At 37.0% G+C, this 17,151-nt stretch overlaps 1 protein-coding gene across 1 annotated transcript in view; it reads left to right on the top strand.

The window, feature by feature from the left end:
* The window catches only part of LOC126419022 (nuclear migration protein nudC), a 57,589-nt gene extending 50,347 nt beyond the window's left edge, over positions 1-7,242 (top strand). Inside the window, exons 5-6 of the mRNA XM_050086078.1 lie at positions 3,501-3,898; positions 6,744-7,242. Coding sequence (XP_049942035.1) covers positions 3,501-3,898; positions 6,744-6,795 — 450 coding nt within the window. The 3' untranslated portion in view covers positions 6,796-7,242. The remainder of the gene's footprint in view (positions 1-3,500; positions 3,899-6,743) is intronic.
* The last annotated feature ends 9,909 nt before the right edge of the window (positions 7,243-17,151 follow it).

The following is a 17,151-nucleotide window of genomic DNA, read 5'->3' as shown; positions in this document are numbered from 1 at the left end:
ATTCCATAGGAAGACACCACATATCAGAAATTACAGCTGTTAACTAGCTTGACGGTGTGTTTCATGAATGATGCAGACTTGGCGTAGTTTATCAGAAGATGATTTCATTGTCTTTTTTTCCCCCAGTGGAAATTTGAAGTGTGACATCACCTTTTTGGGCTGTTATCCTATTTTAGTTTATGGGGGAGATTATTGGCAGAAGAGACTGAATAGCAGTTTGGGACAGTGTAGTGACTGGGGTTTGTGTGTCCCAATCCGTTGGTTGAATCTGAGAGTCTTTCGAAAGCAATTGAATTGCTACAAGGCATTGATTAGTGGTGTCATGTAGTAATAATATTAACACTGCCGCAGAGCTCAAAGTGAGGCTATTGACCCTTATTTAGACTGTTAGCATATGTGTAACATTGCACAGAATTAATCTGAGCCCACCAATAAAGGTTTTTAAAAAAATCTATGGAAGAATTCATAGTGTGATTGGTCTTGCACACCACTCATTGCTATGGTTGCTTGGATTTTGGCCGTGGCCATGTGGGTAATTTTGTGTTATGTCTAGGGTGCTCTGAGGATGGACAGGAAGAAACAATTCAGGTCATGTATCAGTGAGAGAATGGGTGGCTTACATTGGCCTAGCTACTTTCAGCTACACAAAAGCTACTAACACACCTCTTGAGTTGACGCTGTCTGCTGACACATGGGTTTATTGTCCAGTGAGTAAGCCCACCAGTATGCGCTGCTTGTGGCATGCAGCTAGATGCATACTATACCTTAGAAGAGCATACACTGTTAACATGTGGGAGGCAAGCCATAATTTCGCTATGCAGTTGTCCTCTAATTTGGGTGACAACAATTGTTGTCATCATGTGTTAGTTAAATTTCTGTTAATCTTCGCAGCTTGCCTCTAAATTATTTAGAGGAAATATGCAGCTTTGTCCCTGAGTAGGTGTAACTACTTAATCATTTCCATTTTTGAAGTTACATGTTTTGTAAACATTTTTGTATCATTTTATGTATTTTACTATGTTAGTAACCTTTTTTTCTGTCAGTACAGTGAATCCCAAGGTAAGTATACACCCAACAGATCATCAATTAGGGTCATCTTTTGCACAGTTGTAGCACATACTCGGATATAAAAATACAGCTAGAGTATGATATAATTCTTAAGCATTTTCGAGAAATCAGAGTTGAAAGTTTTCTTAGACTGTGCCATATAAGAGTTCCAGTCATTGAGCAGTGGTTTTAACGTAACATGATTAAGTAGCACACTAGAAGTCTGATGGCTGATCATTCATCAGATCATTTTTTATTTATTTATTTTCATCCCTTTCATCTTCAATCAAATACTTGTCACTATAACGAAACATATTTCTTTGGAAAGAAGCAAGAGGAATAATGATAATCGTTGTGGTCCATCCATTATCCATGCCAAGGTAGTCTAGGTAATACACTGTGTACATAAAGTCCAGGAACACTTTGTTATTTATTGCACAAGAACTAAACATTGTACAGATGTCATACATATTGCAGTTTGAACAGAAACTCTGAAAGGTGTTTGTAGAAAAAACATTTGATATGTGAACCATGAGTGACTCGGCAGACGTCAACACTGTAATCGAATTCTTGCCATACCCGTCCCAGCATGGCATCGTAGACTGTAGCAGTCACTTTCTGTTATTATCTCCCGGAACTCTTCTATATCACGTGATAGAGGCGGTACATACACCAGATCTTTAATGTGTCTCCACAGAAAAAAGTCACACTGAGTGAGATCAAATGATCGGGGAGGCCATTTCCTGAAACAGCTGTCCCCTCTGTAACATGGCTGATCCATTGATATGGCAGTTCTGTGGTCAGGTACCCACGAACTTCACAATGAAAATGAGGTGGAGCCCCATCCTGCTGAAAGATGAAAGGAGAGTCCGATTGCATTTGAGACATCAGCCATTGCTACAACATGCCTGTGCTCTGCATTCACTTCTCTCACACTGGGACGTCCGCTACTGAGCACAAGCAATCCGTCATAATGAATTTGATGTGCCAGTGGTAAATGGCCTTCCTTGTTGGTGACTTCTTAGCATACTTGGTTCTAAACATCCGTTGACCAGCTGTGGCACACTTGTTTTTGTCGAACTCCATCTCACAGAAAGCTCGCTACGCACATGAACTCACCATGTTTGCGACTAGTGCTGACTATCGGCAAATTGCCAAGCTACGCTGTGGCGGTATACATGAAAAAAACTTTCAAGGTTTCTCTTCAACAAGACATATCTATATCTGTACAATGTTTGCTTCTTGTGCAATAAATAATTGAAAGTGTTCCCTGTATTAAGGACTCTCAAAGTAAAGATCATTTATTGTTTAACACTTTCATGTGCATATTACAGTGAAGTCATACGCTTTGAGATGTGTACTCTGTATGTACATGGGTGTACCATTAAGTAAATATTCATTTTGACACAGTTCATTGTTGTTTAGGTGTATACTGTGTATGCACATATTGGATCAAGGTTGGCTGTAACTGTTTTAAGTAATGTATAGTGTTCTTGCAAGATTTGCATGAATGTATCAATAAATAAATGTTTATTTCATCATGACATCTTATTATATCTTGCCATCACTGTGCAACAACTACTACTCTTGCTGCTGCTGCTGCTGCTGCTGCTGCTGCTGCATTTTCCTGTCCGAAGAAAAGTCATTTATTGTAGTGATACAATGTTTTGGTGGAAGATAAGAGGGTCAAAAAGAAAGAAAATAATGTGACTCAAATGCAGTACAAACAAGATTCTAGTATGCTGCTCCGATTTGCTGTACTAATGCTGCTGCTCATCACCTGGTACTATCTTATGGAATTCAACAGGTTCAAAAAATTTGAACAGTCTTTGCTCTGAAACACTTGAAGCACATCATACTAGAGCAGTATCTCTTACATCTAAGTATGTTGTGCAGTTTTGTGAAAGATGAGTGACCTGTTGAGTGTATGCTTGCCTTGTCAAAATAGGCACTGTGTTCTTGACCCAAAAAACATAAACAGTATTTCACATATTCATACTCAATGGATTATGTGGTATCAGTTGCAAATGTTTGCTTTTACATATAATTTCTTGTATCTAAATTTCTGCCCCCCCCCCCCCCCCCCTTCCCCAATCCATATTGCAGTAGCTTTTCAGTTCTTATTGATATTCAGAAGTAACCAACAAGCATTGGGATTTGTGATTTTAATGGTTTTTGCTCAGGTTTTTCCTCTTGGGGATTTGAAAGTTGCACAGATCATTATTGCAAGTTCAGTGAAACATTCTTCGTTTTTTAAAAATCTCATTTATCAAACACTAGAAGAATAAATTATAAGACATTTGTGAGTATGAGTGCACCAAATAGGCTTCTTGTGAAAAAATCATAATTCTTTAAAGAACATGTTATTTTTTATGCAAATTACTAGCTATGTCAGTTGTTACTTTGTTGTTGCTGTGGATATTACAAAAGTTCATTGTTCTGTTAATCTGCAGTTACGTGTACCTCTGAATACTCCAAATCCTCTACGCCCACGAGATCTGGTGGTGAGCATAACAAAGAAGCACCTGGTGTGTGGAATCCGTGGCCAGCCTCCGATTATAGATGGAGATTTACATTCAGAAATAAAAATAGAAGAATCAACATGGGTGCTAGAGGATGGACGAACACTGTTTCTTAGTCTTGAAAAAGTGAACAAAATGGAATGGTGGAGCAGACTAGTACTGACAGACCCAGAAATATCTACACGTAAAATCAATCCAGAACCATCCAAGTTGTCTGATTTAGATGGAGAGACACGTGGACTTGTAGAGAAAATGATGTATGATCAGCGACAACGAGAAATGGGCCTTCCAACATCAGACGAACAGAAGAAACAAGATGTAATTAAGAAGTAAGTTCATTCATTTGATAATGAGTCTTACATTGAAGATTTCTCAAATGATTAATCTCCTATTTGTTTATCGATGTTAAAGGAGATGTGGTGCAATGAGTAAGATACTCAACTTACATTTGGAAGCAGCAGAGTTCAAATCACTATCCGGTCCCCCTAATTTAGGTTTTACCGTGGTTGCTCTATATCACCCAAGGCAATGCTGGTGCAGTTCCTCTGAAAAGTATATGGATGGAAAGGACACTGTTGTCTATACATTCTGATATACTTTATTTTGTTTATTTTTCAGCATCAGAGTTCTGCACAGTTAGAAAGTAGACACCTGTACACTTTTTGTACCTGGGTGGTTGAACTCAAATTTGAAGGATTGAGGATCAAATGCTCAACCAGTTATCACAAATGCTGAAATATTTCTTTCAGTAAGGTTACAACTAATTTGTATCTCATTCTTTTCCAATCAGAGCATTGATCATTGTAACGACATTGTGCCTACTAGACACTAACCCTTTCATGGGCTGTGGGAAATGTAATTTCCAGTAACAGTATTTCGTTATGCATTTATGGGAATACATCATACCACTTCCGTGTGCTTCTGGCAGCTAGTGACAGTCTGCTGACCAGCTGCAGGTTTTGTTTGTTGTTAAATACAGCTTTTAAGGCTGTGGGAAGTATACATACAACCACATAATGTTGTTGTTAAGGCCCTTGGGAAATTTGCTTTCCACCAAAGTATTTCCCCCATGAAACATGGGAAGTATACTTACTACAATATTAACATGTCTTTTGTGAACTTTGGGAAGCGTAGTTCCCACCAGCTTAGTGGTTTTACAAAAGTTTGTGGGACTATGTCTTACCATGTGTAGATGTGCCTGACATTGTACCAGGTGTATAGAAATTGCTACAACATTTAATTTCTGCTTGTCATGAGATCAGTCAATACTGTTGTCTCTTTTGAAGTGAGAATACATTGCTTTGTTTCTACTCTGTGTGTGTGTGTGTGTGTGTGTGTGTGTGTGTGTGTGTGTGTGTGTGTGTGTGTGTGTTCCCCCCATTCTGTTATCTGTCCTAAAGTTCCAGTGGTCTTGCATTATTGAAAATTTAAACTATAGATTAGTTTGCTTGCTTTTGTGTAACTTTCTTCGAAGTGTGATAATGGACCAAAGTTAAATCGTCCTCGATGTTTTCAGTGCGTAACTGAAATAATATAAGCAGTGCAATATAACACATCAGCAACTCAGATACAGTAAAATATAATATCTTCAATTTTTTAACTGTGGTTTTATTACAAGCGTTAAATTTCCGCAAAGAGGAGAGTAATTAGCAAATGTGAAATTATTTGATAAGTGCAAATCTTATGAGCAATTCACATATTCATGACTTATTTTTAATCTTCCAAATACATTCCACAATTAATAATTCTGTTACAGTTATGTTGTTGCAGTTTGCTCGCCTTTGAATCCTGTAGAAAACAATTTGGGAAGCATTATTTAAGCATGAAACAAGCTGTCAAAGTACTGTGTAATAACATAAGTTAACTAACTTCTTGTAGATATTTGTTAGGTTTTCTATCCCAAATCAGAAGGTATTTCAGATCTCCCTGCTATTGCTGATATTATTATTATTATTATTATTATTATTTCAAAGGCTGTAGCCATTCAAGGCAACATGAGAAAATGTCGAGTAAGTCTTTGAACCAGTATTTTATGAAAAAGAGTGTTAGTTACCACATCCATATATAATGTTACAAATAGAAGAAAAATTTTATGGTATTACACTGTTGCCTGTAACATTATTTGAGGTTCATTTAGCACCATACATTATTATGTTTTGCTTTTATTTCAACTAAACAAGTGAAGCAGTGTTGACACACTGTGAAAACTGACAGACTTGTTTTTGACATATATGGCTGTCTATGTATCATCTGGCAAGGCTAGCAGATAATATTGCCAGGGTGGCAGAACCTCCATGTTTACACCTGAAAAGTAACGAGCTAAGGTAGTAATAGTATATGTTACAGTACTCTTTAAGTGGAGTAGTGCCACGTGCTAAATGTCTGTATACACCTATAAATGAAGTGCCCATTTAGAAACAGGACATGTTTTGTAGAGAGAGTGGTAACACTTTTAAATGTAATAGCACTGGGTATTTCGACATGTGTAGGTAATGAATGGTCACATATATAATTAACAGAAATAATAGCTGACCTAGTTATTTGTGTGCAGAATACCAGTTGTTACATACATATGTTGTGGAAAAATCATCAGATGAAACTGTTGCAAAACTTAAATCATCATTATACTACTACAGTACATGCATATATCTATGCTGTATGGGAAGTGTTTTTCCTTTTTAATATTATACTGTATTTTATTATGTTTTCATCAAGACCTGATTAACATTATATGTTGATAATAAATAAGCCAAGATAATTTGCCCAAACTGTAACTGCTGAGGCAGTGCAGATAAACTGAAAAGTAATCAAAATGTTTGAGGTGGAGCTGCCTCATGTGGCTCTTTTTAGTGAGTGTAGTCATATGTCCTACATGTTTATCTGCCCTGCTTCAGCTATACATCCCTAGGTACAAATATCAAACAGTGGAAAGACCAGGATGGAATAACAACAATATTATGAAAAAGGATAGATTGCTACTCACCATACAGAGGAGACATGAGTCACAGAAAGGTTTGTCTGTTATTCGATGTCTCCTCTATGTGATCAGTAACAGTCCATCCTTTTCATAATATCATAGGTACATATGTGTTACTTTATTGTGTGTCACTATTTTTATTATTTTTATAATGCAGTATTACCTATGGATGAATTAATTTGTTTTTGTCTTTCCAGGTTTATGGAACAGCATCCAGAAATGGACTTCTCAAAGTGCAAATTTAATTAATATTGTGAAAGAAAGTGAATGTTGTTGATTACAGCAAGTGTTACTAAGACTGAGAGACTGGACAGTTCAATTATATATTTTTTTTTCTTTTTAGTATAATTTTGTAAGAATATTAAAAGGATCAGCATATTTGTTTCTTTCACAGAAAGTTGTTGTCTGTGTCCTTTATTGTGGTGTGTATATATGATTCTGACAAAAGACTTTTAAAGAAATTGGCTTTTCAGTTGTTTGAGGACAAGATTACGTGGAGGACTGCTCCAAATACTAGTAATTGAGAAAAACTCACATACTGAATCACCACTGTTTCATGGAAATTTAACTCTTATTCCATGCAGTTACTCTTTGTTCTGGCTCTGCTGCTCAATATGGTTCAAATATGTCAAAATGCAACCGTCTTTCAGAAATTTCAAAGCTGTGTGCTTAGAGTATAAAGGCTTGTGATTTAAACTTCTGTTTTGTTTTTCTGTCACTTCACATTTACTGGTCAATACCTTTAAGGATTTACACCTAAAACCACATTTCATGTGTGAATTTTAATAAAAGTTTATGAAAGACGTATGGTTGTACGTTCAGATGTTACTAGCAAAATGTTTAATATTTTGTTATATTTACCTTTACAGGTAGAACTTTCCTTCACCTTTGATTTAAAAGCAAAGTGGGAAGTAAGCTTTAGATTTCATATTTTCAGTTTTTAAAAATGAAGTAACAAATGCCTGAAACAGCTGTTTGCACAATAAAGGCCCTTTTCATGAGTAAGGTCGTTTCATCTGAGTGCAGTGAGACACATCCTGTAGTCCTCCTTTGGTGCTTACAGCTGAAATACTGCTCGTGGTAGCTGAACTGCTGCCTGTCTTTGTTTTGCTGAAAAATGACTCATAAAATGTTTTGCATAGAAGAAGTAGATGTGGTGGGCATAAATTTTTTACTCACTAAGAATGCTAAATTTTTGGGAAAAAAGGATGTTTGATGTTCTTAGCCTATGCCTATTGCAGATCAAGGCATTTGGTTTGTCTACCAATGTAATTTGTCTTTTTGCTAGGAGACACTTACTATTGGAAAAGTGTTTTAATAGCAAGTTGTCTTATTGAATGATTTGAAAACTTATTCAACCTTCCAATGTCTACTCTGAGAGTGTGGAAGATATCTAATGTTGTGTTGTACTTAAATTTTTTCACATTCGTGGCATGAAATTTTGATGTGTTGCAGTGTGGTGGCATTAAATATACAGATTGTGGCTCAATTAGACACTGCAGATTGAGTGCAGCAAAAACTATTTAAAATAATTTCGCAGGCTACTGTTTCATCAATACTGGTGATCTCCAGCAACAATGTACTATACTTTATCCCTGAAAAATTGTGGTGGCTCAAAGAACAAAATTTAGCACAGAAAGAACTCCATATATCTGTTAGACATGTTTATATGATAAATACCTTGCTGAAGATTAATGTGAATTATTATATTACAGATACTTACCTTTTCTCCCCTTGTGGTATCAAAATCCATTTTTTATGATCAACATATTTCATTAGAGTGTTCAGCCTTTTCCTAATGTGTTTGCAAGGTCAGATATGAAACAATCTCACAGTTCTAGCCTACTTTACACACCAGAATGTGACACATTATGTCAAATATAGTCGCTGTTTTCTCCATTGACAGACATGCACAAAAAAATTTCTCCTACTGTACACTAAGGATAAATAGTGCGCAATGGACAGAAACATTAAAACTGCAGACCTGACAATGTGTACTGAAATTATACATGACGGTCGAAGTATTAGTGCGCCTGACCGGTAACAAGTGGCTGTTTGCTGCCTGAAGGCTCCCATCTTGACTCTGTGTAAAGTGAGAAGCAGCAGTTCACTTAACAGGTATGGAGAGTGAAGACTTACGATCCATGCTTCTTGTGTGTTAGGTCACACAAAGGTCAGTGTAAAACAAATCCCTTCAGTTGCTGCATTTGTAAGGACGGCTACCCACATGAAATAACCCTTGACCAGAGGAAGTTATTCATAAATGCTATGTTTCACACATAATAATTTACTTCTTGCATCTAAACCTAAAGCAGTTAAGTAGTCAACACCAGGTACTGAAGGTAAACATTCTAGAAAGGTATGTGAAATGGAAACTAAAAAGTGAAGCTAAAAAGTGATGTATGTATTGACATATCATCCTGATACAAGTGAGAGAGCAGACTTTAAGCTTGGCTCATTGTTTCTTGAGATGACAGTGATTACTTTCTGTTGTTTGTCTTTAGAAGCTTTCCATGGGATGATTAAAGTATAATGATTGTGCTCCCCCTGATCCATCTCTTTATTTAAGTCAATGAATTACGTGTGTATGGGCTTAGACTCATAAGAAGGCTGATTACATAAATTGGAATTGTGTGAAATAATACTAAAGACCAATAATAGAACCATATTTTGGTTTCAAATTGTTAATGTTGTTTGTGCGGAGCTTCCATTAGACTTAATTGGCTTCTTATTGTTCATTATTGTCTGATGCAGTTTGTGTTGCTCGTTTCCTATGGTTCTTCGTAGATCTCTTGTCTGGCAGTCTATCTCATTATTGCATTTATCTTATGTATTTCCCAAGAATTGTGTGTTATATTAGAACATGAGTCTGTCAGTTATTGGATTTTATTCACAAAGAGAAAGACTGGGGAGTACTTACCGGTACAGCAGATATAAACACAGAAAAGTGATCAAGCATTTCTGTAATTCAGTATAATAATTCCTTCTCCAGGGAGAAAGGAATTTGGGAATGGGTGCAGGACAGCCATTCAAAATCTGATTCAAAAGAGACCCAGCTCTATAGTGCAGGAAGGGAGCAAAAGGTGTCGAGATGAGTATGTGATTAAATACAAGCTTAAGTAAAATTTTATACTGGGAGAAATCAGGTGATTTTAAGACTTGAAATGAAAGAGGATCTAAGTGCCATAATAATGTATTTTGAAGAGTTGTACGGAATGGGGTCTTCAAGACAAGCCCAATAATGTATAAATGGGTCAAACTGCCACAAATGAAAATTTAGTACCAAATGCAATCAACAGACGGCATGCAGTTAAACAGCCACTGCTGCTAATATGTATAGTAAGGCTCTGTGTTCTGTGCAAGTAGTCTTCGGTGTTAGATAAAATAGTGGAGACAGCAGATGTTTGTAACAATCTGAGTGGTAAGAAACAGTGAATTAAAAAACATCTTGTGGGAGGAATGAGGAAAAGCTGAAAAGTGGAGGGATGGATACAAAAGTTCAAGTAATAAATGCATGTCTGCAAAAGCTCATCCTACACGGGAGGTAAGTCTCCTTATTGATTGCTAACCTCACTATAACTGAACATACTGAGTATTTTTGAGTTGCCAGATGTATGGTTCCAGCAGATGTAAAGGATGTGATACCCTAGTCAAGATAAATGAAATAATCGATCATCAGGAACATGAATGCATCTGACTACTTTAGATTTAAAGAAAGCAGCAGATTGTAATATAAACACAGCAGATCTGATGACATTCAAGGTACAGTGGCTATGGTTAGACAAACATAAGATTCATGTAATTAAGATAAAGAGAAGCTGAAATGAAATTAAGGCCAGGGAAGGTATTCCTATTTTGAGGAAAATGTGTGTGAATGTAGGAGATCAAGAAAATGAAACTACCTGCCCTGGATGTAACGAGCCATATATGTGGAAAAAAAAGAAAGATTTGATTGAAATGCTGCAGTATGAGATAAATACTGACCACATACAGTTTTACAAAAGCACAATAAACTTCTACTGTCTTTTTGCCGAGTGTTGAACTATCACTTTCAGCTTTCTTTGCATTTCCATTTTCAGCAAGTTTTTCAAACTATTACAATACAGTGTCTCTAATTTCCTTCGGAAACTAGATTCATACTATGATCAGCTTTTAAACAAAACACATCAATAATGCAATTATGACTGTTAATTACGTATTATACTTAATTCATTGTCCTCAAATTCCTGATCGCGTATTCCGTACCAATTCAGGCAAACTAGGAGAAAATCTTACCTTCATAGTCTCGGATGTTATTGAATTTAGCATATGTTAAAATAAAGGACTAAGTAAGGAGCACACATTTGTTTATTTTCTCCAGACAAATTTCTGCTCCGAGATACAGCCGTTCAAAGATAACACTGTGCATACCATTTTGAAGACCGAATTTTGGAAAAATTTTCTGGGACAGTTCTAGGTATTTTGTTTGGGTTTCTTTTTATTTGAAAGATAATCGCTTTATGATTACAAAGAAATCCCCCATTTGGACTTACCTCTCAAAGTTCTTTTACTATAGCAAAGTTCTTTTACTATAGCATTCTGAACTTTTTTATAGTTTATGGAAAGAGGGTTTTTTTTACTCATAAAGCCAATCCATAACATTTTGATTTTTTTGTGTTGATTAGTACCATATAGTTCTACATTCCCTGAAAAGGAGAGCTTCCACTTTTAGGTTGAACAGATTTTATAAACAACTGAAATTTTTACCATACATAAAATCTGTTTTATCCTAATTTAATGTAATTTTAGTTTTGAAAGGTGAGTAAGAGACTAATTTTTTCAAGCATTTTAAATAATTCCAACTTATGTGAAAGGTCCAAAGACTTATTTTCAATTTATACAACTTCTGTGCCCTCTGTTTTATACTGAAATTAGCCAGTCAATGAACTAAAAATGTGTTCCACTACTTCAGTATCTTATTTTGATATAAAGTGATGCCTTTCTGTTGAACCAATAGGAACTGGAGCACTTACAATCTTCAAAACATTGTGAGCAGAAATGAGAACTGATGGTGTTGTTGCTGTCCTTCAACTGGAAACCTGTATCCAGCAGCTGGTCCATGTGGTAGCATAAAGTTCAGTTTCATTTAACTCATAACTAGTGTCTATAATCTCTGCAATCCACCAGTCAGTCATACACACACGCCACAAACATCCCCCTTCTCAGATTGTGAATCTGAATATCACCCTGCTGTTTCTTCTTTCTTGCTCTTTAATGTGCGTGCAATATGAGTTCGCCCATCACTTTGAGTCCAAAAATGTGTCTTCTGAATTCCTTTCACAGGAGCAGTTTGTTTGGACCATTCTCCTTTTTTCTGCTCACGGATTTCTTTGATTCTCTCTTTGGACAAAAGAATGAGGACTTTGGATGTGTAAGATTTCATGACTCTCGTAAAATCCTCAGCATTCTGAATCACAGCTGTATTTGGTCTGGAAAGATTCTTTTGTAGCATGGTGCTTCAGCAGGCCTCCTACACCATCACAAGGCCCCTTCCCATGACCAATAGCACTGTATACCCATTCAGTTGGCACAAGCGACTTACTCAATTCAAACAACTGGTAACAATTTTTAAAATGACTAGGAGCACCTTCAGAAATAATGATCTTCTCTGCCCCTGTTTGCAGCTGAAGAATTTTGCACATTGTCTTGTGTCATCACTTATAACTGCAACACTTTTGGTCTTGTTTTGAAAATGTCACTCCTGTAAAAATTGAAACCTGGTCATTACTCCAATGATACCCTTGTACTTCTTGGGGGAGAATTACAGACCAGTTCTCAGCAAAATCACTAAACATAGCTCTTCAGCCTGTACACACTCCTTCACTTTTGCAATGTGTTGTTGCAATTTCTTCAGGTGCTGGAGTGTTACTGCTTTCACGGACCATGTACAAAGTTCATCAATGAAACTGTCAAAGGCAACAGTTTTCGTAATTAGTGTATTTTCCTCCCATGTTGCATATGTTAATTTCTGCAGAGTTATCTGCTACATCTTCCAGGACAAGTGTCTGTAAAGACAGCCCTCCCTTTCCAGGGTAGTCACCACATTCTTGAAACAAGCAAGTATGTCACTTTACGTCGCAGACTACTAATGACTTCACACCCTGTGGTGTGCGTACTGTAAGACCTTCGGCACACACACCATCAGATTATTTGACTTGTCACTCTAACAAAGTAGGCGAGTGTGAGCAATATGTCTCGTGGTCTAATCGTGGCGTGTTTATCTTCTGCCGTTAGGTCAGACGATAGAAATGCCACTTGCACGCTTAGAATAGCAGATTGACCGTGACCAACTTTAAACAGAACTTGATTAATTTTCACACACATTTATTAAAATAATAAAAAGTGTAGACATTACGTAACTTGATTCTGGATGCTGTTTACAATTGACAATCTGAAGTTCCTTTGGTCTTGGTATGTTAATCTTATTCTCACATATCTCTGATACTTGACAAAGTGTCTATTCATTTATCTTCATGGCTATATACAGGAATATGATAATCTTCTAAGGTGCAGACTGAAACCTGACTATAGACTGGTACAGACTAATGCAGACTGGTGCAGACAAATGCTGACTGACTACTCGGAGGTCTGTACACTCGTTAGAATACCTTGCGCGTTCATGTATCACTGCGCGAGTGTGATCCGCGAGGAGAAAAGGTTCCACATTAACAGCAATCTCATTGGCTGCGTTACATATTAATAAGCGGATCAGCGGAAGCAGAATTTGGTCCGTCTCTAAGGCAGAGTCATCTCGTAGCGCGGAGACGGCGAGCGCTGCGCCTACACTGTTGTGCTTAGCGGGGCGCACTCTACTGGGAAAGTTGTGTATGCGCTGACTACGCATAACTATGTACACAACACACGCCCAACCAAGGCGTCATATGTCACATGCTCCAGTAAGTTCTTTAAAGTTACCACAGAAAGTTCAAAATTCACACAGTAAGCAGACGTCTCTAGGTGGGTGTAGAACTACCCAATTTAGGTCATAGTGCATAAAATTTTGATCTTCCAATATGTGAAGTTGTATAGTTGCTCTTATAAATTGCAAAAGTTTCTTTAATAATGTGAGTCATGTACCTCTTCACTTTCAAGACTTTTTGAACTTCAACTGTTACAGTTATAGAGTCTTTTTTTGTTGGCACTCTAGTGAGAACAGTGACATTTACCTTGCAGATAAAATGACTGCACAATTTGAACTTGAAGTGCTTTTATGGATGACTATAATAGTGATCTGGTCTTCCAAAGACTCCTTTGACAGACCTCACGTTTCTTGATTTGTCTACCATCTACTTTGATACTGATGGAATGTGGTTAAAAATTGTTTTCTCTGAAAATGTCTCTGGAATAAAAGTTAAACCATGCACCTTTTCACTGTAGGATGCACAATGTTCAACAGCTGAACTGATATTTGTCAAAAATTCCTGGTAAGATGTGCAGGAGTGCTGTTGTTCATTTTCTTCTGAAGATGGTTTTTCTACTTTGAAGAGTGTGGTCAGTTTTGCTGTAGTGTATTCATCCATAGCTTTAGTAATTTCTCTGCACCTTCTGATGCACAGAGCTTACGACTATACTTCACTGACCACCGTTTCTTAACAGGACTAACACCTACCTTGTTCAGATACTATCATTGTTGTTATTCTGTCAGAACATTTAGAACACAAAAACAAAAAGTCGTCACTGGAAACATCTTCACTCTGAAACAGAGTCTTCAAATAAGAACACTTAGTCCCAACCTGAACGAAGTCTGTTTTGTTATTTGTCTTTGCATTGTCTTTGTCATTCTTTTATGGATATGCAAATAGACAACACACTTCACTCTCTTGAGGCCACAGTCAGAAGACATTTCAAATAGTCCTTTTCACAAAACATACTGCAAATATGTCAACTGGCAAATTCTTCCCGAAAACACAGAACTCATTGGATGGTCTCGGATTTCTTAGAAGCCTCTTCAGGAAACCAATTGGCACTGAACAACAACAACATAGAAACCTACACTGAACAGTCACAACAAAGAAACTGACAAGAAACTATAACAAAGTCTAAGAAACAACTGCAACAATGAAAGTGAAAAGAAATAACCACAACAGAGAAAGTGATAAGAAATAACTGCAACAAAGACAATAGAAATAAACATTGTAACAAAGAAATTAGTGTTCAGTGTCATCTTTGGAGGCCTGTATCTTTGGGCAGGGATTTTTTTTGCAGAAAACAAAAAAATACGTGTTTCTTACTTCTGAATTTTAACATATGCTAAATGAAGGTACCCCCTGCCTGAAGTGATACAGATTATACCGATTGTGGAATCTAGTGTCCTTTTTACTTCAAGTCTTTGTTTATTGACAGATAGCCAGCATGTATTCGGAAAGCACCATTCTTGTGAAACTTAACTGGCTCTTTATTCATACAGAAGTGATGAATGGTGTCAACATGGATTCTCAGATTGATTCCACTTCTGGCTTTTGACACCTTATGAAGTGAGAAACTTCTGATTGAACTGAATGCATACAGTGTGTCATCTTGGTTGTGCGACTGGATTTGTGACTTCCTGTTAGAAGGGTCACAGTTTGTAGTAGTGATTGGATGGAGCAGATACGACACTCTCTGGGGGGTGTCTTTTTTCCTACTCCGTATAAACAATTTAGGAGGCTATCATGCATTGTTTCAAGATGAGGCTGTGGTTTGCCACCTGGTAAAGCATTCAGATGATCAAAAGCAACTGAAAATCAATTTGGCCAGGATGTCTGTATGGTTTGATACGTGGCAATTGACTGTGCACATTGAAAGGTTTGAGGTCATCCGCATAAGTATTAAAGGGAATCTGTTAAATTCCATTTACATGATGAATTGCCCAGGTCTGATGGCTGTCAATTCAGCTGAACACTTCCGGATTACAGTTATGAATAACTTATACTGGCAGAGTCGCATAGATGACATGAGAACGGCTAGCTGGGGACTTCGATTTATTGAGAGGACATGTAGAGGATGCAGCACTTGTACTCAAGAGACTCTCAATACTATATTTGTCCATCCTCTTCTGGAGTGTTGCTGTGTGGTGTGAGGTCTGCATCAGATGCGATTGGTCGAGGATGTCGAGGTGGTTTTGGTGAGGGCAGCTAGTTTTGTGTTGCAAAATAGGGGGGGACAGTGTCATGGGTGGGATGTGTGAGTTGGAGTGGCAATTGTTTGTACAGGAGCATTTTTTGTTGCAGTGGCAATTTCAGTCTCGAATGCCAAGATATTTTGTTGGTGCCCACCTGTAGAGAGAGGGATGATGATCTGATTTGATCCATTATAAATGATTTTTGAAAGCCTGCGACTGTAGAAACAATAGGCTTGTTTATAAATAAATAAATCAATCTTCTGGTACCAGTCACGATTTTTCTTTATTTTACTTTTTGCACAACACGTTTTGAGAAATAATTCCCATTTTCAAGTGTGTTTTTTGGTGTGTATTAAGCCATTTCTTTTGATGTTGTCCATGTGTGTGAGCCTGCTTCATTTCGTTGACTTTTACTGCAATACATAAAAACACACGAATTTTTAGTTGGGTATCAATTCTTTTTGTGAAGTTAGAGGCGAAATTTGGAAGAATTTTTACTTAGTTTTCTAATGGTCCATTTGTGCAGTCTCTCTCTCTCTCTCTCTCTCTCACACACACACACACACACACACACACACACACACAACTTGTTGTACACTTTACATATCAAAAATATCTTATATAAACAAAACAGTTACAAAGATCTTCTTACAGGTAGTCCACAGAGATAACATAGGTCTTCCACAGATTATATGTTTTTGTACAGAGGGATGATAAGTGTGATGAAGTGGGAGACGTCAGGGCTTACATAGAGAGGAACTGTGTGTTCGGTTTTCCCGCGTGCTGTTAGAGATAGGAACAGTGGCTTGAAGGTAGTTTAATAAAACCTCTACCTGGCACTTAATTGTGAATTTCCAAGTACTCATGTAGATCAACTTTAAACTTTTCTGCTTCTGGTTTGTAGATTCACTCATAAAATCAGTTTTTTTTCTATCCTGTCACTTTTCCTACATACACAGCAGAACCAAAAATAGTACTGGCGAACATGGCCAGAATTAAAAGAAGAAAACACACATTCAGAACTTTAGAACTAAGTAATGTGACACACCTGTAGGAGGTCTAAATTAGTTCACAACGTATTTTCAACTTTAATCATTTTTGATATTTAAAAAATGTAACAACTATGCTTGCTTGTCTTCTGTTTTTCATTTCATTGAAGGGTTCCAATAGCCTGAATAATGGTGTTCCATAGTATGGAAGTGCTCATCACTTGCAGCTCCCAAATTTTCTGGAAAGAACTGATGGTGGAATTATAAAAAATGAATTTTAAGTTACATTCTACACCCTATGTCCTTGTAGCTGTCAAACAGATCATTCTCAGTGGGAATGTAGTTATTGTCTCTTCTGCTGCCCAAAAAGCATTTCACAATTACTTTGAAAGAAGACCAAGCAGCTAATTCTTTTTGAGAGTTTGGTATCAACCGTAGGACATTTCATCGGTTTTGTTATTTGTGGTCCAACAAATA

The sequence above is a fragment of the Schistocerca serialis genome, chromosome 9 (assembly GCF_023864345.2).
Source record: "Schistocerca serialis cubense isolate TAMUIC-IGC-003099 chromosome 9, iqSchSeri2.2, whole genome shotgun sequence".
In the NCBI taxonomy this organism is placed as follows: domain Eukaryota; kingdom Metazoa; phylum Arthropoda; class Insecta; order Orthoptera; family Acrididae; genus Schistocerca; species Schistocerca serialis.
This window is presented reverse-complemented; position numbering and strand designations above follow the sequence as displayed.